A 26,504-nucleotide genomic window follows, 5' to 3' on the forward strand; every position below is an offset into this window, starting at 1 on the left:
GTCTGGTTGTTCTGAGTTCGCGTCAGAATTTGTTTATGAATTGTATCGTTGTCTCTCTCTTTTTCTCTTTCGATCAACGATTTTCCATTCGATTAATATAAACGATTGATGAATCTCGCAATTTTCGATATTCATCAATTTTATTATGTGAAATATGTACAGATGTACATTATTTATTTTCTAATATCATATATTTTTAATTAACTATAAAATTCTATCAATTCTATCAATTTGTGTTGCAATTATGTATATCTATATCATATTATGAACAGTTGTTATGTAACAGAAAGCTGTTTACATAATCTTTTTAAAAGTGGATCTTAGTTTATCAAAAAAAACTGCGAATGATCAAACTAATAATAAATCACCGAAATTTTTCCGTACTTTTCCATTTTTCGAGCAATTTAAAAAAAAAGAAAGGAAGGACAGATGCTTTATGTTGGGCGCGGCGGCCTACGTAAAGGTTAACGTTGTCCCACATTGCCATTAATAAATGAACATCGAAGAATCGATAGTCGCCTATGTGCGGTTAACGATGGAACAGCGTGGTATAGTGTTTATTGTCTGAAAACCCATATTTATTTTAGGTTACCAAACGTTTATTTGAAAGTTTGATTTTTACTTTCCTCAAAATAAAATTCTATGTCATTCACATGAAAAATTATTAAAAATAACTATCTATTATAAAATAAATTCTTTAAGGTGGGAACATAAAAGAGCACAAGATAAAAATAGCAAAAAATATAAATTTAAGAAATATATATAAGTCTAAGAAAGTTTTAATTCTATTTTTTGATACTCATAATTAATTTTATTTATCAGAATTTAATTGATTTAATTATATCTTCTCTTATTTCGCTAACTCTTTAGATAAAATAATAATTACACTCGACGCAAAATACATTACGGATTCAGTGTCTTCTCGAATGGATTATGGAAGCCCCGACCATCGATCCGTTCATCTACCGAAACCTTGCAACATTTTTTAATTGACATAGTGAATGTGACAACCATGATCGAAATGAAGAATGTCTTTAAATTATTGAATATACACATAGTTGAAAAGAAACTAAATAATTTCTTGAAGTAACGAATTGAAAATGTAAAATAAAATTCATATCATTGTATCGTTGAATACGTGATTTATCTACAACTTATTAAATTAATTTTATTTAAAAATGAATATATTACTTAAATAAATAATAAAAAATTTTTTCTTTATTACATTACTTATTTAAATTGTTAAACATATTATAATTTATTATAATTAATAAATTAAATTGATAATTTATTAAATTAAATTATTCTATATATTGTTCGTTAAGTAAAATTTTCATTTATACCTCTAATTGTATTCATTTCTGTGAATATTTTACGTCCACTTAGTCACGTTAAACAAAGAAATTAACGTTACGAATGTAATATTAAAATCCTAATTGTATCCATGTCTTTAATTAAATAAAACATAGGATTATATAATAATTATGTAATATTACGAAATATTAATATATAACTAATTTCGGTATTATATGATATGTTTATCTTTAGCAGCGTTTTTCTTTAGCTTATGTTTGCATACAATCACGTAGAGTATTTCCATCACGTATTTCTCTAACAGCGAATTGTGCGTTAATTACATGTTACAGCAGCTTCATTCGGAATATAGGAGCACGTATACATGGCATGAGTATACAGGACCCCATCAGGAGCACTCGGTTGTGCGACGTGCGCCGCAGCCGCCACCGTCAAGTGAGTACAGCTAGAATATTATTTTATTATTTCTGTTATATATAGTAAAGATTAATCCTAAACAGTAGGAAACATTAATCCTAAACAACAAACTTGTTTGCTGTTGCAAAAGACATTAAAACGCGTACCACAACGGGGTATATATGTGACATTTCACACGTGATATAAAGATTGATTTCTCGTGTGACATTTTTAAGATTCGTCACAGATGTTCACGTCACAATTCTGCAAATGGAAATGTATTAATAAATTGATAAATGTTTTGTGAAATATATATATATATATATATATATATTTATCGATCAAGAGGAGAATGTATAACGATCGAAGGATTTATATTTATACTGTTTAGGCTTGATACGTTAGATAACTCCACGTCACTCGAGCGTGAATCGGCCGTTTTATCTGGCATTTATTGACTATATTCTACACAGACATACATAATAAGTTATTTTTTATTTTAATAAAAACATCTTAATTAACTTTTAGTCGGAAAGAAGAAATATTCACGCCAATGCACGCTCCCGAGAGCGTCGCTGAGAGAATCGTTTACTTTTTCTCTTTATATAATATTAATCTTTTAAAGAGTGTGATTTCGTTTATTCGTATTATTATTTATATCGTTGACGCACTTGCTCTCCATCATATTCCGTTCATTTTATACATACTTCATTTATCACAACATGTACAAAGTACATTATTTTATGTATGTATATATATGTATATATATATATATATATATATATATATATATAAACATGCATATATACATATATATAAAAAATAATGGATAAAGAAACCCATAACTCGTGAGTTTAATGATGAATTTTTTGATGAATATGAAATGAATTTTTCGAGAAAAGAGGAACACACCACACACACACACACCACACACACACACACACACACACACACACACACACACACACACCTAGAGTATATGATATAGGATATATCATATAAAGTGTGTGTTATAAGATGTTTTCTCCGAAACTTATTTAATTTAAAATAAAACGAGAAACTTTCTGTTTATTATTTTTATGATTTGTTGAAATCTTTTAAATAATAGAGACAGTGCCGCTCTAGTTTTTCCAAAAGGAATAAAAAAGGGGCAAAACAATACTTTCATAAATACAATATTTTCATAAATAAAATTATATGGATTTTTTTACATATGATTCTTCTAAATTATTTCGCATATAAAAATATTAAAATAAAGTTATAAAAAAATTAATGGTTTAAATATTTTATACTTTGTTCTGTCACTTTATTTTGATTTTTGATCTTATTACTTTTGTATATTAGAATAACTTGAGGAATTATGTAACAAAATTATATAAATGTAAAAAAAAATCAATACAACTCAAATAATACAACTAATAATACATCTAATAATACAACTCTATTAAAAAAAAAATTAGGTATTATTTCTTTTATTTTTTCTGAGAAAGATCAGCAGCAATACGCTATCTGTTGTTTAAAAGAATCCATCGAATTATAAAAATGTATGATAAATATGGAAAAGGAATTTTCTTGTTTAAGAGTTTCGAAAAACACTTGTAAAACACTTTACACGATATATATGTGCGTGTGTATATATTATATTTTTAGCTATATTTTTTTTAAGTTTCCATTTTAAGTGAGCTACGTTAATAGAATTCCAATGTAAAACTTATTAGTTACAAAAACTTAATAAAAATTGAACAGTTTCATTAAATAATGATATTTCTTGACATTGGTTGCTACGAAAAATTCGATTTCAAATTTATCAGACATTTTGATCATGATTAAAAGAAAAATCGCAAGTTATGGGATAATCCTATCTACATTTCGATATTGTGTATGCCACGATATAATTTTTAGATCAGCATCACGCATCACGTGATACATACATATTGTCTATATATCTGTTTCCTCGATGTATTCTCACTTGGCTCTATTACTGATATCTCTGTGTGAACGCTTACAAGTTAGAGAGAGTAGACAAGAAGATTTAGTTTAGTAGTATGCATTTTTACCTATCGGTAATGTGAATTCGTTTTCGGCTCATCTTTCGAGAACAGATGCCAGCTGTCGATCGGATCGGTGATTTCTCCCTCATTTCCACTCGATTGAGTATCTCGGTAATGCACGATTAAACGCGAAAATGTGGTTCTTGGCCTTCAAAGACATGTTGGCAGATAACCGCGATAGTTGCACAAAAATTGCTTCCTTAAATGTTCATTTTTCTGTTCATTTTTAACGTAACGACAGACGTGGAATATAGCCGACATTTAATTAATTATAGTTTCGATATAGTTAATATATGTATTCAGAGACAAAGTATTTACTGTTTAATATCTGAGTAATAAAGGATTTTTTAAATTGAAAATATTAAACCGCATGGTGATAGGAATAAATGACGAGGAGAGCTTAAATGCGAATTCCTTTAATTCTTGCTTGGTATTCAAGGAATGATGATTCAAGGAATTTCGAGAATCTATTTAAGATTACGAAGCGTCTCTTTCAACTGCAGTAGGAACAATAATAGCTGCAGAGATCAAAATTTACTTTATACTAAATAGAAAGCTAATTTAACTTGAAATCTTGTTTACTTAAATTTACATCGAAATAGAAAGTCAAACTCATATATAACTTTTCTGTTATTTATTTTATCAATACTATATTATCAATTATCTATATTATCTATATTATCAATACTATATTAATTTTTGTGATCATTAATACGATTTGTAAGGGTATTACAAAAAGCGGATAAGACAAATAATAGAATTTCTGATAAAAGGCCAATAACCGCAAACACTATTGCCATGTCAGAATCCATTTTCACCGATCGTCGATTTCTCAGCTGGTCGTCGTTCGAATTTAATCGTTCACGATCTCGCGCGATCTTTCGCGACCTCGTTTCACGTAAGGCAATTTGGCTGCAATAAATTCCGCGCCATTGACTTTCCCATCTCGTCGACGGTGCTAGCTTCTGGTCTCTCTTGAAAAATGAAATAAATGTTGGATCGTGAACGAACGAACTCCGCTCTCCCCATTCGCGTAATCTTAATTCGCGGACGATCGTTCTTTTTTTTCTTTATCTTTTTCATGAATTGATTGAAGAGTCTAACTCATATGTAGAGTTACCAGTGGTTTAGCTTCTGCATTTTCAAAGAGAAATGAAAGAGAATTATAATTTACCATAGAATTTTAATTATACCATACGATTACGAAATAACAATATGTATGCGTGAGTCTTGATTAATTGTAAAAATTTGTGAGCCAAATGGAAAATGTTATTATACTAAGTATTATCGTTTCATCGTGTTATATATTTTTGTTCACGATACCACTGGAGATTTAGAAGAGATATCACACCTCGATTATCGAAGAACTTCAACGGAAAGAATGGTGCCTAATCTTTTTATTTATTAGTCTCTCAAAGAGATCATTATCTTTTAAATCATTATATTTTTGCTATTTCTTTAATGTCGCTTTGTTCAATATCTCGCAATATGGTCAAAGGTAGAATTTGACATTCGAGAAGAAATTTCGATGAATTCAGTAGCCATACACGTATACACATGGATAAACACGCACGTTTTGGAATTTTCCTTCTTGAGATCAGGGTTATATGATCGATCATGACGCAGAGTCATCGGTCAAGTAAAAAAAAAAAAAACGAACGTTAAAGGGAGGGCGAGAGAAAAATAAGACGGGAATAGCAAAAGAGAGAACGCGGTGCCAGCTGCGAATTTTGATTGCAGCGAAGCAACCAAGCGCGAAGCTACAATCGGCCAAGTCAACCGAGGATGAAAACAGCGAAGGTAAGACGAACGATTCGGAGTTACGCAAGTGTCCAGATTTTATTTCTGATTTTTTTTTTTTTTTTTTCATTCATTTATTTTTCGGAAAAAACCTGCCCCTTCCTCCCTCGCCGCCGCCACCGTCGCCCCCCCCTCGCCTCCCCCCGCTTATCTGGTTATCCGTATCTGCCATATTAATTTGCTAATAAAAATGCTTGTAGCTGAGTGTGAACTTCTTCACTGAATGACCGTGACATTTATCTCAAAATTCATCTCAAATCAAATTTTTCAACATTTAGATTTTATACATAATGTATGTATATACAAAGTATCTGATAATATAGCCGTATCATTTCTTCTTGACAGATAAAATAGATTAAACTGAACAGAAGTACCTGCTGTTATTTTGCGAATTTCGAAATAATTAATTTATAAATATTATAAAGATCCATGAATCTACAAATAATAGAGTCTTTGTTTAAAACGCAATCCATTTTACCACGCGTCTAGCAACTATAAAAGCATGTAATGTTGGGTTGTTTCTTTGCGCGAATATACGCTCATTTACAGATCTTTATAAATTAATAACTCATTAATTGTTGCGAAAATTACAAAAGGATAGAAAACTTGTCTATTCAGTATAACTCCTTTACTCACATGAGAAGTAATACGGTTATTAATGGATATCTTATCTACACATATATATATATATATATATATATATATATATATATATAATTTAAAATATATATGTTTAATATTTTGTTTGTTATGATTTGTATATTATTTATATATATTACTTATATTACATGTACATTTAGTAGCATTTTTATTCTTGAAGAGATATACAGTGAAAGAGTTAATTGAAAGTAGTTATTGCAAAAGTTCTTTCGGTCTCTTTCTAACTTCTTTAAGACATCATAATTTAAATATTTAATTATTTTTCTAAAGTGTAAATGTGTGAAGATTTATGAAATATTAAACTTCTTTCAATCCCGTAGAAAACTTATAACGAATCTACTTAAAAACCGATAGGACTTTTCAATACAATTTTTCAGTACGATTACTTATAGATAATTCCTTATTAATAAGCTAGATGCACTGCAAAAAATTATTTTTCCTTACTTATCCCATTTTCCTTTTTAATACTCATATTCACCTGTATTAACGCGATGCTTCTTTAACATTAACTTTCACATATATAATAATAATTATTATAATTTTATAATTTGAAAATAATCATTAATAACTGTTACATAGTTGCATCGTTATTATCGATCTTTCTGTTTCGTCTAATCAGAAACTTGAAGGCTTTTATATAAAATAAATTTATCTTTTATATGAATTTAATTTTTATTTGTGCATAAAAGACGAAAAAATGGTTGAAAAATTTTACCTGTATAAATTTTATCGACAAATCCCATTTGACAGGTAAAATTTCGATTTTTTTTTCTACGTCATGTAAAATCGATCGATGAATAGCAATATTTAGAATAAAACGATGTGTCATAAGATATTTCACTTTTGCATATCTTATTTTGACAATCTTTACGAATTATTCATCATGATGGCAAACTCTCGTTTGCCTGCAAAAGGAAAATTGCGCAAAGCATGGCTATAAGCCTATTATTATTCCGGCGAGAACTGCGATTAAAGCAGAATAATGTTTGTGAAAGGATGAAATTTAGGGCATGCATATATCATGATATGAACATGATCGTGATAATATTATTATTGAAAGCAAGGCATACATTAGTATTAATAAACATCAGAACTTTAATTTTTTATTAAGCTAAATCCTTTCCTCTCAGTCCAATATTACTAAAATTTATTTTTACATTGATTATCATCCAGACTCTTGGACAATAATATGGTAGTTTTGAATATTTTTAATCACATGTTTCATACTTTATTCTACGGAGAATTTCCATTTATGCCGATTATTATCATGAAGTTAAATATAGCAATTTTAGTTTCGTGTCAAGTATCAGCCTTTCGTGGATCATCTAATCATAATCGTTTGTGCGAAACAGTAAAACTTCAAAATATATTCTTCGATAGATACATACGTGTACATAGTTCAAATATATTTGGAAATTTTATGATTTATCTTTTTTTAGCAAATTTTTCTGCTAGAATATTTTTCTAAAACGAAAACAATCTGATCGGAGTTCAGGTGACTAACAGCTTATGATGCAGATTTTTCTTGCTGTGTATTAAAATTTACGTTGAACACACGAAAGATATTTATTTAGCACTAAAATCCATTACTATAAAATAAATTAGCAACATTAGTAATGTATTTTAGTAAATCGTAAAAATTTATTGTTTTGAATAACCCCTTGATTTATAATTATTCGTTTTTATTTTTAAAAGAATGTGAGATTCTTTTACAGAATGTCTATTATCTGAAAAAATCTGAAAAACCTGGAATTCTCAGAAAATTTATTCGTACCTTGAAAAATCAGGGAATTCTCAGGATATTTTATTGAAAATCTTCAGGGAATTCTTTTGAAATTATTTTTTCTAATATTTTATTTCTATATTATAATCAAGAGAGTTCATCAATTGAATTATTAACGATAACAGTAAATCCATCTACTTTTCTAAACATCAGAGCACACTAGTTTTACACAATTTAATATTCAATATTAAAACCAACAATTTCATGTTAGAAATTTTGTTTAATAAAGATTTTATTTTAACGTTTTTATAAAATTTTATTGATCAATTATATATTATATAATTTTTTGTTCATGATTTTTTAATTTTTGAAAATAAAGTTTGAATATCTTATTTTTGCAATATAAAATATTTATATTTCTTATATGTAGTTCTTTTAAAATTTTTCAAATTCAATTGTTAAAATTCGAATGATTGATTAATTTTATTTTATGATTTATAAACTTTTATGAATATAAACATTATAGACTTTGCACAATAAATATATATAATATATACAATAAATATATATAAATATGTTTATTTATAAGATTAAAAATACTTTCATGTTATTTGGATTTTTTTATAAATTGCCTTGAAAATCAGAGATTTCTCAGGGAATTTCTTTTTCGAGTTTGAGTAGACATCTTGTTTTAAAATATTAAGATTTTTGCTCCAGAAAATAGAAGAAAATACAAAAATACTTTATCGAATTGAACAATATCCTTGATTTTTGTAGAATAACTATTCAAGTTGGAAATGTTAAATTCGTATGGAATTTGCTGCGATCACAAATCATTGATTATCTTGCTCTCATGATTTATGTCAAAATACCTCTTTTGGTCAATTTATCCAATGTAGAGCGATGCACACGCGCGTGCCACACACACACACACACACACACACACACACACACACACACACACACACACACACACACACAGACACACACACACACACACACACACACACACACACAATTCACGTACGTCCGCATATGTCTCTTGTCTACCTGCACGAAATGTATTGAATGCTTGCCTACATATAAATATATGTATATTCCCCATGGACTTCAGGCCGATTGTAGTAGCGAGTAATTGTTGTAATTGAATCATGCATATGAATTAGAGAGATTGAAGCTGGACTATTGGCCGCGTTTAGTAGACCACAATTATCTATGATTTTCTATTGATATGAATGAATTATATTTTCCGACTTAAAGAGATAAGAGATTCTATCTGAATAAAGAAAACTGTTCTTTACGAACAGTTGTAAAACATCATAAAGCATTGCGTTGCAACGGACGTGGCCATTTTCAAAATTTGCTTTAAATAATTTTAATATTATAATTATTTGGGTAATGAAAATCCAATAAATCTGTCATGGAAAATCACACTTTCTAATGCAATTGCAATCTTAAGATAATTGCGACGTTTAATTGTCATGATAGATTTACAAAAATAGAAGTAAAAATTTATAAGAATTTTTCAATAATAATTGTACTATCATGATAGTAGGAAATGATAAGAATTTAATGTTTATTACAAAGCATTATCATTTTTAGCCTGAATTTCGTGTTTTTTGATTCGTATCATATAATCAATATATATTTTATAAACAAAGAAAAAACAATGGGCATCATTACGAAAATGGAGCTAGAAGCTATAACTCGAGCACTGTTTTAAAATATATTAGAAACATTAATTAAGTTAAACATAGAAAATATTGCGATGATAATTATATAAATTGTCTTTTTCGTTTCTGTTTTTTTAATGCATGATTCAATTATACCGCAGCATTAAATCTTGTCGCCTGTCACTTGAAATTTTTTGAAATATTTTCTAATCATTGAATCTCTTTATTGATCTGTGATCTTTATCGATCTACAATATGACGATTGATTATCACGATTAATTATGAAGAAGATTCATATTTGCAAACATTTATAAATATATTTTATATATTTATCTAAAATCTTTTGGATATACCAAATGTAATTATCATGGAGTTTCTCATGCGGCGAAATTTTATTCTTTTTATCAATCCTTGGATGACGATTTGCTTTATGAAAATATTACATTTCTGAATCACTTTCAAGAGTAAAGTAAAGAATTTATCAGCCAACGTAGTGACCCACTTTTTCACAATAATCGCAAATTATTTCTATTTAATGAAAATTATTTCTATGAAAATTATACTATCAATTGTTTAATATATTTGCAAGCATTGCAATTAAGCTGGTTTTATGAATATATCAATATATCAATCAATATTTAATTAAACTTAAAAACGAATTAACAAATTTTTTTTTAAAGTTATTAAGAGGAAAGTCGCTGATACCACCTTGTTTTTGAACTATATTATAAACAAAAGTTAAATATAAAAACAAAAAATTAATAAAAGATTAATTAAAATGTATATAAAACGAAAAAATAATGTGTTAAACATCATTTCGAATGAACCGGTTGAACAATTTACAATCTCCCCTGATTGTCATGTATTTGTTAATATTCCCTATTGTCAATTGTCCAATTTGGTTCATTTGGAATGATACTTGACACGTTATTTTTTCGTTTTATATAATTTTCCTCTGAAAATGGCTCGAAAGGAGCTGAAATGTATGGATTGTAAGGGAGTTTAAATATATAGACTAAAGAAAAGAAGAAAAAGAACGTAATTATTATTATGATGCTGTTTTTCTCGATGTCTTTTATTAATATTTTGTTTTTATCAATTGGGAGTCCAATATTTTTTATTTTATATTTAATCAAATGTAAAATTTTAGAAACATAAATATAATCTTTTATGAGATAATATATTAATTTTGCGCGCGCGCGCACATCACACACACACACACACACACACACACACACACACACACACACACGTATTACAATATAATATTTAACGTAGTTTATGACAAAAAGATTTCAATTTTCATACAATTGAATATATAGTTAACCAATAGTTTCTTATCAAGCTACATGATAAAAACGAAATTAAATTCTGTCTGCAAAATTAATTTGGTGTAATAATATATCGCGTTCTGGAATGACTTAAAAGTCGTTCAATCGATTGCGTTCGATGGAACGTAAATGCAGCTACGACCATAATTAATTTGCGCGCGATGAATTGAGGAAAGAGGAGGGAGCTTTATTGAGATCGCGGGCTTATCATTTACTGTCGGCCGTTGATAAGCACGGAAATCCTCTCAGTTGTCAACGGCATTCTGAACGAAGCTAGCCGGTGCCTCAATGCAATGTGGGGTTTGTCCCACAGTTGTGCGTTTTTAATTTTCTTTTACGTTTTACGTACATAAGTAAAATTGAATTGGAAAAATTTGCCTCTCATATTTTTTATGATACAACGTTGAGAACTTTTGCTTTAGTGCAGCATCATTTTAACTAGAACTCAATTTGAATGTTTATATAACGACTAATTAATTAGTGAGAATAAAATTTGAACAAAAGATATCAAAATGATAATTGGCTTTACTTCATAATACTGCGGTACAAGGATGTCAAAAAGTAATTTCGAATTTTCGCGATAAGAATAGCCAGTCCCTCGAATCCCACGTCCAATTCGGTTTGCTTGGATTTTAATCTATATTAAACTTTGTAGTAAAGAATTTAATTCGTATCTTGATTAATGATTATTCAAAGTGTATTTAGCATGATTATTCAAAGTGTATTTAGCAATTTTTTTCTCTATGAAATTGATCGCAAAACAATCTACCTTTACTATTATTTTAATTTGCGATGAACTTTAGTGTGATGAAAATTTAATTTAGATCTGGATATGTCAATTTATCATATTCAACTGAAATATTTATTTTTCTATTTGCAATCAGTATAATTTAAAAAATCCCATCTTTCATTTCGAAGCTTTATCGAATCAAGTTCGTAGCACGTTCATTACATTTATTGCCGATTAAATTTGAGGCACACGACAGATTGATTTAGACAATTTTATTTTCTTCGATTTTCACTTTAGTGTTTCTTGTTCATTGAACCATTTAATAGCTAAGACATATTGTGTGTAAAAGACGGATAGAAAACGGCGTTGAAAGGAACTACATACCATACTTACTGAAGTATTACATCGATCGTATACGATACATGTACTTCACTGCTATCGGCATCAAACCATAAAAACATGGAGTCATCTTTGCGATGTGTCACCGCACAAACTGAAATAAAACGTCGTCTGATTTATACGCAATACTGACAGACTCGCGTTCGGCATTCGAATTACAAGCGATTTGTTTTATAATTTTTTTTTAAATTTTATTTGATATGTTTATCATATACTAATTTAAGTATCAAGTATTGTTTGCACAAAATAAAATAATTTATAAGAAAAACATATATACACTTAGACTCATAAAAAAAACGGACCATCAAATTTTATTACAATTTTTTAATATTATTAATTTTTTAATTTTATTTTTGAAACAGCGATAATTCAGCAAAAAATTATTATTTTATTGAGATGAATTCAAGCTTAAATTAAAGCTTAAATCTTCCTCTTGACAACCAAAATATGTAGTAAATTGAATAACAAAGAATATTTCAAGAATGATAGATATTGAAAACAAATCTTGAAAAATGGGAAAAATATTTTATTTTTTAAACTGGTGTTCAAAAGAGTCGACGTCTCGTAAAAAAATATGTGTTTTCAAGCGTTATTCTGTAACAAATCCAGTTTTTAAACATTTTTCTATGGTTCTTTCGATGAAATTTTATCATTTTAAAAAATATGTTATAAAGCAGGTCACTTTTTCTTGTAAAATCTGTAATTCGGAAACGCAAATTATCGTAGACAGCCAAAAGATCAGGAAAGGTCAAAATTGTCAAATTCTGAATGGTGGATATAGAGTTTAAATTTATTACTTTATTACTTAAAAATTATTTTCTTGAAATGTTCTGTATGGTTAAAAACAATTTTAAGATCAATATTGTAAAATTAAAAATGTGGGATTTAAAATAGTGAATCTAAATTTCTATAATTTGTTGTCAGAATTACTCGAAAATTGTTTTCTAAGAGCGCACAGTGAGTTGATCTGTTATCTAAAGTTATAAGTTATATTACAAATTATATTAAAATTATAAAATATATAAATATATAAAAATTAATCTTTATCTGAATATGAATAGAGAAATACCTAATGAGGTTTTTTTTTTAAATTTCTCATTTCAAATGTAATATATATAATTTATATATATAAATACAAATTTAATCTAATGATAATCTCAAATATTTCTTAAACAATGCATTTTAAAGAAAAATATTTTAAATAAAAGTTAAGTTTTAGGAGGCTATATGATTAGTTTCCAAGAAAAATCGGCGAATACAAAACTTGTAATAAAGTGCTTGATCGATCCACGGCAAAGACGACAGAGTAACAAACGCGTTTTTATCTATAATCATAGAATTGCGAAAATTTTTTTGTAAGAACATTCGATTTCTTTGTTGTATATCGACGTTGTATAATGTTTTCTTCATCATCGTGCTTACTGTTATACTTGCTTTGCGAGAATTTTCCTGCATGTTGCTTAAAATCGCTCCTCTTATTTTTTACGAATGTCTTCTAGATCATTTTATTTGATATGAAAAAACGCTGTAAGAATTCCACGCAATTCTCTTGCAATTTTTCGTCACATTTTTTTTTTTACTGCAGCAACCTTTTTAACGTAGCGACATCTCTGCTTTGTTATCTTGCTTATGCAATCACGCTTGGAAAGTTGATCGGAACTTCTTTAAGGTGTCACGATCGTTGAAAATTATTTTTCGCCATTGAAACAAACTTGCAAACTTGCATAAGTACATCAAGTAATTGTCGTTTGAGAAGCAATACAATGGATTCGAAACAACGAGCAATTATCATTGGGAATTGTAATTAATTTACTAATTGATTCCTGAAAAATATGAATTACCTAGAATGAATTTGTTAAATGCATCTCTTTTTATTTTCAAAAATAATTTTCAAAATTGTTGTTCAAAATTTTAAATTAAATAAATACTATTAAGACTCGGCTCTTTCGCAGCTAATTCGGTTTTATAACGTCACATGTGAGAAATGACGTACAGCAATTTCTTTGCAATGTAGAGTTTTATGTTTTAAATTTTCCTTAAAAACTTAATAATTTCGTGAAACTTGTAAAATGAGTGGGAAATTGAAACATCTGTCCGATTTGTCGCATAGAAATTTAAAATAATTCTTGAAGTAGTCATTTTTCAGTCAATTTTAAGCGGCCGTGACAGCTGATCATGATCTATGATCCATGAAGTGAAGATTATTTTAGGAATTATTTTACACTTCTACTCGTGACAAATCACGATAGATGTTATAGTTTTCCGCACATTCTACAAGTTTCACTAAATTATTATGTTTTTAAGGGAAAACTAAAAAAATAGAACTATAAAGTCGCAAGAAAATTATAGCATGTCATTTCTTGCCTATGACGTCATAAATCAATATAGTAGCAGAGATTTCAAATGTGAATTTGCAACAAAGTCGTGTTTAATTAATATTTAATTGAAAATATATTTTAATATTATACGATTGATTGTACGTATTTATGATTTCTGTATTTGTAATTTATACGATCGAGAGATCTAACGAAGAAACGATATTTCAAGCCAATTATGGAGAGAAAGGAAAAAATAAAATCGATATAAATTTTGCAGGGCCCACTTTGGAACCACCATTGCCCAGACGAAAGAAATGCCCGGAGCTCGCTTATAAGACGCACGAATTTATTACGGCAGCAGATGGTGGTGGTATCGATGCCATCGACTCGAATGTCGTAGCTGATAAAGTACGGGTAAGAATTATTTCACTGATAATAACTCTTAATGATTTTTTTAAAACTTATAACAGCATTAACGAAAATTAAAACATTAACGGGAAAATTTTATGTTCAGAAACGGTTTCGTATTTTCTTCTTCTTTTTTTATTATTATTATTATTATAAAATACAGTAAAATTAATTAAATTTCTTTTTTAGATCAACTATTAAATATATATGGATATATATGGATTTAACAATAGTAGATCGAAGAAATATTATATATCGAATAATTTTCATAATATTAAAGTAAAACTTTTTATATTTAATATTATAATAATATTAAATGTAAAATTTCAATTATGTTCAATTATATTGATTTCACCGATTGCGTGGTGTTTATTTATTAATCCAAGTAGTATGAATATTATTCATTTTATATACAAAAAAAATTTATTATTTTTTAATAATTATTATAATATGTTATAATGGTATATATATTACAATATATTATAATAATTATAAAACTTAATTTTTTTATTAGTTATAATGATATATAAAAATATAGAATATTAATGTGCTCAACGCATTATTTGGAAATGATTGCGTTTCATTTTTTCAATTTTTTTTTTTTAGTTTCCCTTATCAATAAAATAAATAGTAAAAAGAATATTAAGAGTAGTTGCATTTATCATAATTGCGATTTCATATATTATATAAGAATATTTACTTTATGTGCCATTTACACTTTTATATTTTATCATATTAATATTTGAAATTATTATCGGTACAATTTTTACATAATCAATAAGTTTTATGCGTATAATGTTACTACTAACGTTATAAAAGTAACAATAATGAAAAAAAGATATCCTAACCATAATTATTTTACTATACAATTATAGTCGCAACATAGCATTTTTCTTTGAGTTTGAAATAAATCTGATTTTGGAATTGCAGGAAGTTACAGCAACGTCGGCACTGCCACCGAATCAGCTCAGCAAGGCGATATCTCGTATCAGTACCGAGTATCGGCTGCAGTTTGCTTGGCCTAGAAGACCACAATTAACAAATGGCGAGACCCAGGCACCGGTTTTAGCCGCGGGACTTTCTGCGGGCACCACAGGTCCGCCGAGGAAGTCATTGAGCATGGGTGCGCTTAAGCAGGGTATGGCGCCTACTGGACCCGCGCCGGTACATAAAAAACGACCCGGTGACTTCGATCACAAACGCGATGGTACTTATCTAATGCCACGACAATTTGATCACAGCTGTAATCCAGATGTCAAATAGACAATTTGACAGATGTCAAATAGACTTTGCAAATCTCACATTTGTCAGGTATCATATTTTTATAATCAGGGTTGGGTAAATTGATATTATTTTTTAATTAAATTATTAAATTGATTAGGTTAAAATTAGTGGCTCATTAAATTAATTTAATTACGTTTAAACGTCACAAATGAACAAAAAATTAATTCAGATAATAGTTGCGTTAAAAGTAAATTAATTTAAGTAAAATTAAAAATTAATTTTGAAAAGCACTATTTATATTAAGACAGAATGTAATTTTTTTAAATTAAAATATTCTAGATAACAAAGCAATTATAGGTCATCAAATAAATCTAATATTTTATTTGTAAATTAAGTTTATATGAAATAACAAAGAAATATTGCTTCTTTTTATATGCCTTTTTATATGAGAATATGTTTTTTTCTTTTACAATTTTTTCTTCTACATAAATTAGGAAGAAGTTAATAAGTTAAAGTTTACGCATTTTAAAAATAATCATTTTAAAATTATAAATTCATTTATTTAAAATTAATTATGTTAAAACTTTTTAATTTTGTTAGTTAAGTTTTTAACTTTTTAACTAGTTAGTAGTTAAAAAGTTATCCAACCTTATAATTTAAAAATTATTATCTCTTTCTCTTCTTCTCTCAATTATTTGATATTTTTATTTAGAAAAGAAGCGACACTAAATCGTGTAACGATAGATGGAATTTTTTAAATAAAAATTTCTAATTACAGTATTAGTAATTACAATAATACGCTTTGTCAGCACATTATAAATTTGAACTTTAATAAACTTTATTCTTTTATTGAACTTTGTCGTAATAATATAATATAGTTTTATAAATATAGCAAGGAATATTTCCATTAAAAAAAAACTTAATTTTATTTGATTGCATTTATATAGGCACAAAATGTTATTCGGCGTGAATTGATGTGTGTAGGAGTTCAAGCATCGGAACTGGAACCATTGGTGGGCGGCATTGGAACGGATACGATCGACGGTGTAGTACCGGAGGCCGATGAGCGCGAAGAGGACTTGTCGGATTTGAAAGTAGCTTTCAGGTCAGATTGTCAACCTAACATATTAGTATGACATTTCGCATGAAAATATGTTCTTGTAAAGAAGAAAACGGGAGGAAGTAAATAGAAAATAAAAGAAGGCATCTACGACGATTTCGATCGGTGTGAAGACGCGATGATAACGCGACGCGACGACTACGCGATCATTACACACAGAATTGATTATTTACAGGGGTAAAAAGTCAGGTAGGACCGTGCGGATATCGGACAATAAGGTACCGTCGGAGGCGAGACCATTTCCCACGGCGGAGGTGATCGAGCTCCGGCGACTCGCTGATGAGTACAAGGTAATCCGTGGGAGATACGTGATACGTGTCGTCGTTTCGAAATTGGATTTCTTATTCGAATTATCTCGCAAGTCGGCTCTTCCCGCGCCATTCGTTCACCCTCGTGAATTCCCTGTCCAGTCGCTTTGTATTCTCCGCGTTCAACTGCTCGATCAATCTGACTCTTAGGGTCGTCGACTATATCTGTCAGTGTTCGTGTATCGAACGACAATCTACTAGTCATCGAAATGCTGCATGTTTTGTTTTATCTTCTCCTGTTTCGTAATATTATCTGTTACAACAAAAGTCCAATTTTCGTTGAAAATATACATTGAAGTAAATGCTGGTGCTTTAAATAGCAATATATAATACATTTTCTTCTCTTATTGATAACATACAAATAATATTTTCGATCGTTTCAAGGTATTTTGTAATTAATCAGTTAACCGTTTCTTTTAACTTATTTCATTTTATTTGATTTTTCTTGTGAATACATCTCCAAAATTAATCTCGAAACATTTCCCGCGAGTTCCGCAATTCTGGGAGTGCAGTTCCAAAATTGCATCATCCGAGCAAGGTATTTTAATGTCTTCCCAGCATGTTTTGTGTGCTCTTTCAATTAGTATGCCATAACACCAATAGTCTGGTCAATCAACTTTGATTAAATTAAATAATTTAGAACATCGCAGAAATCAAATTATTTTTAAATTATACAAATTTGAAGATAATTTTTTATTTATTTATGAGGACATTAGATATGAGAAATTTTCAAAGTGATAATTATACTATTTTCAACTCTTTGTACTAAACAAATAGATTTTAAGTTTGGTTCTCTCGCTGCAGCCATGTTGAATTATGATGTCAGAAATGACGTGCGAAAAGTTTCTTGCGTCATATAGCTTTATTTTGTACTTTTCTCTTAAAAACAGAATATTTTCATATTCTTGAAACTTGTAGGAAATACCAGAAAGTAAAATGTCTGTCGAATAGATCAGGTAAAAGTGTAAAATAATTCTTGAAATAATGATCATTGTTCAGCTATCAGAAACAACTAGATCTAGTGATCCAAATTTGGAAAAATAATTAGATCTTGTAAATTTGATCTGCCATTTGGAATAACAAAATTCTGATATATTTTGACTCTGTGACTTCAACAATTTTGAAGTACTCATTTGTCATAATAGTCTAATTATTTTTTCAAACTTTTATCCATATTGAAGTTTGAAGTTCAGGTATCATTTGGATTCAGACCTCAAAAACTATCTGTAGAATACTAAATTTCATACAAATCGCAAAAGAATAAACCGATTTTTTTTAGATGTGCATATACGTTACATACTGGTGTGACACGTCTTTCTCCTGTACACATATGCTACATATATCGTGAAGAGCTTAATATACGAAATGATGAAAATATTTTACTGAATATTAAAGAAACACAATGTTTTATAACAATTTGTTAAAAAATAGACTAAATGATTTAATCAGAGCTGATGTTGACCGGCGTTGGTGCGATCGGTTCTTAGTGTTGTCCCTCTTAGAATATGTCATCGCGACATCCAGCGATAGATTAGCGATTATGGAAATAACAACGTAGACACACAGACGGATGTTGATACATTTTGGTTTGCGCTAGCATCGTGACTGGGGTTGCGGTCTGGCGGCCGAGGACGAGGCTTCGCTGTGGAAACGAGTCTCCAGTAACCACGTGCTCAACGCTCTATCTCTTGCCAGGCCAGTACACTATACTCCATCATTTTCCAAAGAGAGAAGCTCGTTGTTCTTGTTGTTGTGTTGTTATTGTTGTTGTTTGTCATTATTGTCATTCTCACGAGTCTTGTTGGTTTGTTCAAGTCGTTGAACAACCGCAATTTACATACATTCTTTTTATTCTATTAATCTGTCAACAAAACATGGAAATCTGTAATTAGACATCAGATAATAAATTGCCAGAAATTGATATTTCTGCCGCGGAAAATTCTTAGCGGAAACTATATATGTTTATTCAACATGGTTCCCCGCTCTTGAATTTTAATCATCACGAAATTTCATCGATCAAATTTATCACGTATTAGTGCTTCTCAAGCTTTTGCGTGCTTTTTAAAAAACGAAAAAGACGATTCATTCATTCACAAATAAGACATTCAAGCAAATTGTGAAACATTTTAGAAATACGTTTGGATTGTCGCACTTGATGTGTCACCTATGAACGCACTTTGAATATGCGGGTGTTCCATCTCAGGTAGTTCGCACATCCAATTCTATCTGTCATTTTGAGAGTCAAGAAGATGAATTTCTAACCGAATTGTATTTGAATTACTTAACATGTTTTTATCCGAGAGACACATCCGAGAGACGCTTTGCTTACCGGATTACACATTGTCGCCCATACACATTGTTGTTTATCACGGATTTGAGTCATAAAAGAGAAAGAAAAGAAAACTAGAGCACTCGCGATCTTGCGAAGAAGAACTCGCGAGAATTCGAGCGTGCTCGCACCTTCACACGGATTTCCGTCGTAGTTAGCTAGTTGATTTCATCGATCCAAGCAAGTCGATGTGGCTTTGACGAGATAATGATAAAGTCGCTTCTTGATCGATTATTTAGGTCGGTTACCAAGGAGGAGAAGGAGAAAGAAAACACGAGAAAAGTCGCGCCGATCGTCACTATGCCACCGGCAGGTCGACCATCCTCGGTGCAGGCTAGACCGATCCACGGCATATTGCAGGATGACAAGGCGGTATGCAAATATCTTATTCAATAGTTTTTTCATAAGATTGGTTTTCATCGAGCATCGTCGAAGTATCTTGGAGTCGAGAAGAATCAGTTAAGTTTTTTTATTTTTCTATTATTTTTTTCCATCTTTTTCTTAAAATCACTCAAATGTTACTTTTTCTTCCCAAATTATGTACAATGTCTTCCGAATGATCATTTAAACCGACAATTATTTTACAACTCCTATTCTTCTTGTATTAATTTTTAATAAAAAAAAATGGGTAGTATGTAACAGTAAACAAATAGTACCTTTCTCCAAAATTACTTACATTTTATTTATCCTTTCTTCAGGTAAAGAAATAAGAATTATGATTTACAAAATCGAATATTTTCTCTATTCAAAATCAGAAGCAAGAAGAGCACTCTAAGTTCTACATACCCAAAAATAAATTTGTTAATACAAGAAACTCCTAGTTGAATTGACAAATTCCTTCTTCTCTTCCTTCAAAAAAATCCTGAATATACCCATAAATTATCCCAGATAAATAAGTATCGTATACTATATCATTTATTTTATATTATATTTTATATTATATTGCTAGATAGTATATACAGAGAAAGATAGTATAACAATCGATATTGAAACTAACTATATATTTTGACATATATGTATAAAAGACAGAGTAAAATAAAAATATTATAACAAAAAATAACTCATTATTTTTATTAGCATATAGTGCAAAATGATATCTATGATCTATCTATACAATAATTGAGACATTTTTCAAAACATATATATATATATATATACTTTCTTAATATTAATAACTATTATTGTTCTTTTGAAAAATTTCAAGTTAATGCTCCTTGATTCAATTATTTGTTTCGAAATAGAATAAGCGTTTTTTATTTACGAATTCTACGTAAATTCTTTTCATGAAAATGGTTGCAGAACTCCTTTACATCAAATATGCGATTCTTTAAATTTTTTTAAATTCTTTTATGTTCCTTTTGACAATTTTATATGTATTGTTTTAGCGTGATATGCTAATAAAAATTGTGAAGTTTTTAATTAATTTAATTTTGTTTTTCTTTTATTATATGTATAACAATTATTCTTTTAGTAACTTTTCGATTGTTATTCTACATATGTAATTCTTATAATTTTTTACATTATAACGTATGCAATTATATTTTTATATTGTTAATTCTGTTTTAGGATGCTGATCGAGCTATCGCTCGCGCAAGAAAAGATTTCTTGATTCGCCATCATCTCGACCGTACTACTGGTGGTGTGGGTATGTAATTAATAAGTCAATTTAATTAATATAAACATTTTTAAAATAAACATTTTTTATCATATTTTTCTTTAGTCTCTATTATGTTAAAAATAACTTACAAGGAACTTGCAAGAATTTGAGAGCAGTCGAATCTTATGAATAATGCTCTAGAAAAAAAAGTTTCAGACAAAAGTTATAAGCTTTGAAGAGACCACATGATTGAGAATGCAATTGTTTAAAAAAATATATAATACTTGCATGTTGCTAATTGCACAATTTTTTTTTTAAATAGCTATGTATCTTTTTCATACTAATTGATTTGTCTCATTATTTGATGCATAAAAGTCTTAAAATATAGTTATGTAAAAATATGTGAGAAAAAAATATAAAATATCTTACAATTATTGTAAAAATCTTTAATATGATTGATTTTTGCTCTTAGTTCCTCACGAATCTGAAAATGTATAAACCAATTATATTGAAGAATTTTACATAGCTGCTTTTTCTACTGAACGCAGTTATTATATAACGCTAGGCCGATCCTTTGCGCAAATCCCCGTTCATTTGCATATCTGTTTAAATTAGTAACTCTTTAATTATTACGAAAATTCGTAAAATGATACAGGATCTTTTGATTTAATATAACTCGCTTTACTTGCCCAGTATGGTTATTACCAGACATCTTATATATCCATAATTTACTTAAATAATATTAATGAACGAATAAATTAAATGTGATTTTAAGAATAATATTAAAACTATAGGTATCTGTATACAAAAATCTTGTATTTTACTTTCTTTCTCATTTTTTTTTTTTTTTCTTTTAAATTGTCCTAAAAATAAATTTAAAAAAAATATTCTATCAAGGTGACGGTGCACTACTTCCCTCTCCGACGAGAGAAAAGTTGGAGCCTGTGATACCACGACGACGTGATGACATCAAGGAGCATCGAGACGAGATTCAACCGCGAACCAAATCCAGTCCGAAGAATAGTCCGAGAACCGGACGCTCCCAGAGCCTTGGACCGACTGTCACTGATCGTAGATCGCCTAAACGTCAGCTTCCCCGTGCACCATCTGTTACCAAGGATGCCAAGGTATGCTATTCTTTTGCCCTGAAAAGAAAAGAACAGAAAAAAGTCTTCGCATTATATAAATATAATATAATAATTTTTTTATTTTTTAAATAATTTTTCACGTTTGCAGCATTTATAAAATAGATTTTGGTGTATTTGAATATACAAGTTACACGTAATTGCATAATTAAATTTAAATTATATACTTATAATTATTTATTGATTCATTATTGTTATATTAAAGAAATCTATTAAAGAAATTTTAAAAAGTAAAGTCTCGTATGAAAAAATTTTATTGTACATTTTTGAATCAGTATTTTACGTAGAATTATCCCCTTCTCGTTTGTATCAGTTACATAACACTTTGTTGTATATACATGAAATTACGTAAAGTTTTGATGAAGTATTTAATTAAATATTTTAATACGATTTACTTTTGCTATTAAGGAAAAGGAGAAAGAGACGAAAGATAAGGATCATAGGGAGAAAAGTGGTGAACCCGAAAGACATCCACGACCGAGTAAGTAGCGTAAACCAACGGTAGTTACGTTTTGCGTTTAGTCATATCGAAGGTATCTTCAACCGATTTAGTGCCCCAAAGGGATCGTTTCCCAAATCGATTGGAGCTCGTAATCTGTCAGTCGAGTCCTTTGCATTTTCATGCATAAACTGGATTTGGATAGAGTACACTTACATTACATATTTATATCATATACTATATCTTTTGGACTGCTGTCTGCTCTTGTCGATTTCAAAAGCCAAACATTCGTCGTATATAATTATCATACTTGTACAATTATTTGTACGCTAAAGATGCTCACCGCTTGCATAATTTATCATGATCGTTATTTCTTTGTTTATTTTTTTATTTAAAAGAATATTCAAATCAAACTATGCTATAATAATATGTATTTTGTTTTAAGCCTAAATATAACAATATTATAATGAAATGCTATAATGGAAAATATATATTTCTTTTATATAATTTAATTCTATAAATTTATATAAAGTAAATTATTTTATATATATAATTAAATAATTTTAATAAATTAAATTTTCTATAAAGTGTTTCAAAAGTAGAGATCGTTCAGCAGATAGTTGGGAAGTCAAAACAAGAAAAAGAGTTAGTCTGAATATAGATCTGAAAATGCGCTGTTTTTGAGTTATCGTTATTTTTATACTGAAATTTTACTTGCTTTTTTTTTTTAATTGAAAGAAGAGATAATCTTTATGAGTTTTATAATATAATTAAAATTGAATAAAAAGTTAGTTGCGAGTTATTTTAGCATTAGCCAGAATGCATAACTGTGGGATTCTGATCTCTTCTGAAGGAATGTTAAACAGGTTGTATCTCCATGGTGCATTTTGGATAATGCTAAAGCAACCCGCAACTTTTATTCTCAAAAACAATGCATTTCTGTATCTACTTTTTATTTCAACTTTTTTTCTTGTTTTTGAGTTCACAATCGCCTCCCGGACGATTGGTTTTCACTTTTTAAATACCCTGTATACGTGAAGTAGATAACAGATGGCTTTACCTTTCAATATAGATTTAGAAATTCAAAATGATTTAAAATGATATCAGTTTTAGTTGCTGAAGTAACTTGATCACATTTATCTTTATTTATGCTAAAATATCTTTATTTATGCTAAAATATTGTGAAAATATATTCGCATAATAGCGTTTGCAGTGCGGTGAGCGTCAATTATTATAATTGCGTCGTCATTAATGTTTAGGCAGTTGCATGATAATCCTATTTATCTGTCTCTATTTCTTTACCTCCGCCTTTAAAATCCACGTAATCGGTAGCTATATCGATAGATTCTGTATGAAGATTATTTGTGCGATGTATTATTCGCCTTCATAGTCCTTTGCGAGTAGGCGAACAATATCCTATTTTTAACGTAATTGACGAATCATGACGATACAGTTTCCCACATTGACTCCATACTGCCCATCACATCCATCTCATATTATTGCCGAGAAAATTTGTCACGTTTGTCACGTATCAAGTATTTTTAAAATATGAATGTGTATAATGTATTTTTTATTATTTAATCTCTAAACTTAAAAAAAATAAACATACTTATTATTATTATGAAAAATAAGATTAACTTCTAAAACTAATCATTATCATTATTTAGTCAAGCATAATTGCATTATCGTTGTGTAACGTTAATTATTCTTATTTAATATTTTTTTCTTTTTTGCTTAAGCTCGAGTTTTATTGGAATATTAAGCATACAAGCATACAAAATAAGAAAATTTAAAATAAGTTTTAAAAGTTAAAATAATATAATAAAATTAATTTTGAAAAGATAATTAGAACAAGGTTTTATAACAAGTTGTTTTTTTACAACTTGTTATAAAAAAAAGCTTATTATATAATATGCAATATTAATTATTCAAGATATTATTGTATTAATCGATTATAGATCTATCATCGTTCTTTCATAATCCATTGGTTTAAATTAAATAAAAAGAATTGACTAAATCATTAACATATTGAAATACTTAAGAAATTGTATTTTTCGCGATATTTGTTTCACGAAACCAATGGATCGCACGTCTTTATTATCATTGATTATCATTATCGGATAAATCTTATTCATTATTTTCTGATGATAGTAATCTTTTTCTATTCTTCTCTCTCTTTTTTTTCGTCTTCTCTCTAGCTCTCTCTTCATTTTTGATATAGCAGCAATAATTTTAACCATCGCGTTTTATTGACTCGTCATCATCCATTATCATTATCATTATTATCACCATCACCATCACCATCACCATCACCATCACCATCACCATCACCATCACCATCACCATCACCATTACCACTACCATCACCATTACCATCACCATCACCACTACCATCACCATCTCTCATTATTTTCATTAACATTTTTATCATTATCATGTTAATATCATCATTATCACCATTATCATTTTCATCAGCATCATCAGCATCATCATCATCATCATCATCATCATCATCATCATCATCATCATCATCATCATCATCATCATCATCATCATCATCATGATCAATTAATTTATCTTTCGAATTTATTACCTATTATCCTCTTTGCAATTTTATACGAAATAAGGCATTTGAAAGGCCACCTGCACAAGTCCTTTAATTTTAACAATAGAGGAAAATATTTCAGACAAAATTTGTTTGGTTTTAAGGAAGACATTTTACATATATATACAGAATGTGTGTGTATGTGTGTGCATATGTGTGTGTGTACGTACAAAGACTTTTCTCTCGTAAATTCTCACACGGGAATATACGATCGCGGGGAGTCGTGTCGTGAATTAGATTGATCAGGAGTGGCAGCGGGTGTTTCAGCCGCGGCGGGCTCAGGCCAACGTGTCCGTTGGAGCATACGGGAACCCGCGACTACGGTTTCCCCGGCAACTGGCTCGACGCCGTCTATACCGCCATTACCGCCGCCACCCTCGGGCCCAGGGCCTGCTCCGCTCCACAGGAGGCCCCCGCAAGTCCCACATCGTAAATGTACGTTCATTGTACCTGGCCACGTACACCTGCTGTGCCCGCCTATCTGTAACGTCATATCGGTTCGGCATATTTTCAAAATTACTAAAAAAACCAATTCATTCACTATCTCTCTCCATTTTATAATTCACCCTATCCTATAACTAACTCATCGACGCTCTTACTTAGATTACATTCAATGATCTCCGACACGTTTTAGGCTCGCCGTAGTTTTTTTTTTTTTTTTTTTTTTTTTTTTTTTGCAGAAGACCTCTCTTGGAATGGTCTTCCAAGAAAGTTCTTGCAGGATGTCATCTTGCAGAAAATTAATTAACAGAGCGAATTTCGTCCCATAATTATTTTTTTCGATTATGAGTCACATTTTCTTTCCTTTTCCTTTTTCGTCGTCGCACGTAATTCACTTTCGATGCATGATGTGATTACTGAATCGATTTAATCAAACGATCTTATGCACGTGCAGAGTGCACATGACAAAATTTCGTTAGATTGGTCAAATATG

General features: G+C 29.3%; 1 protein-coding gene across 15 annotated transcripts in view; it reads left to right on the forward strand.

Annotated features, from left to right (window-relative positions):
* The window catches only part of LOC105427440 (uncharacterized), a 68,362-nt gene that overhangs the window by 23,574 nt on the left and 18,284 nt on the right, over window positions 1-26,504 (forward strand). For 5 of the 15 annotated variants that reach the window (XM_089078020.1, XM_089078006.1, XM_089078019.1 and 2 more), the window contains 12 exons: window positions 1,647-1,749; window positions 5,502-5,561; window positions 14,673-14,809; window positions 15,734-16,010; window positions 17,012-17,132; window positions 17,323-17,437; window positions 19,053-19,150; window positions 20,024-20,156; window positions 21,351-21,429; window positions 22,279-22,508; window positions 22,935-23,007; window positions 25,826-26,005. In XM_089078020.1, the coding sequence (XP_088934146.1) occupies window positions 1,647-1,749; window positions 5,502-5,561; window positions 14,673-14,809; window positions 15,734-16,010; window positions 17,012-17,132; window positions 17,323-17,437; window positions 19,053-19,150; window positions 20,024-20,156; window positions 21,351-21,429; window positions 22,279-22,508; window positions 22,935-23,007; window positions 25,826-26,005 (1,606 nt within the window). The remainder of the gene's footprint in view (window positions 1-1,646; window positions 1,750-5,501; window positions 5,562-14,672; window positions 14,810-15,733; window positions 16,011-17,011; window positions 17,133-17,322; window positions 17,438-19,052; window positions 19,151-20,023; window positions 20,157-21,350; window positions 21,430-22,278; window positions 22,509-22,934; window positions 23,008-25,825; window positions 26,006-26,504) is intronic. The other 10 variants (XM_089078007.1, XM_089078014.1, XM_089078017.1 and 7 more) reach the window with 6 other exon arrangements.

The sequence above is a fragment of the Pogonomyrmex barbatus genome, unplaced genomic scaffold (assembly GCF_055798465.1).
Source record: "Pogonomyrmex barbatus isolate J1 unplaced genomic scaffold, ASM5579846v1 scaffold21, whole genome shotgun sequence".
Classification (NCBI taxonomy): Eukaryota; Metazoa; Arthropoda; class Insecta; order Hymenoptera; family Formicidae; genus Pogonomyrmex; species Pogonomyrmex barbatus.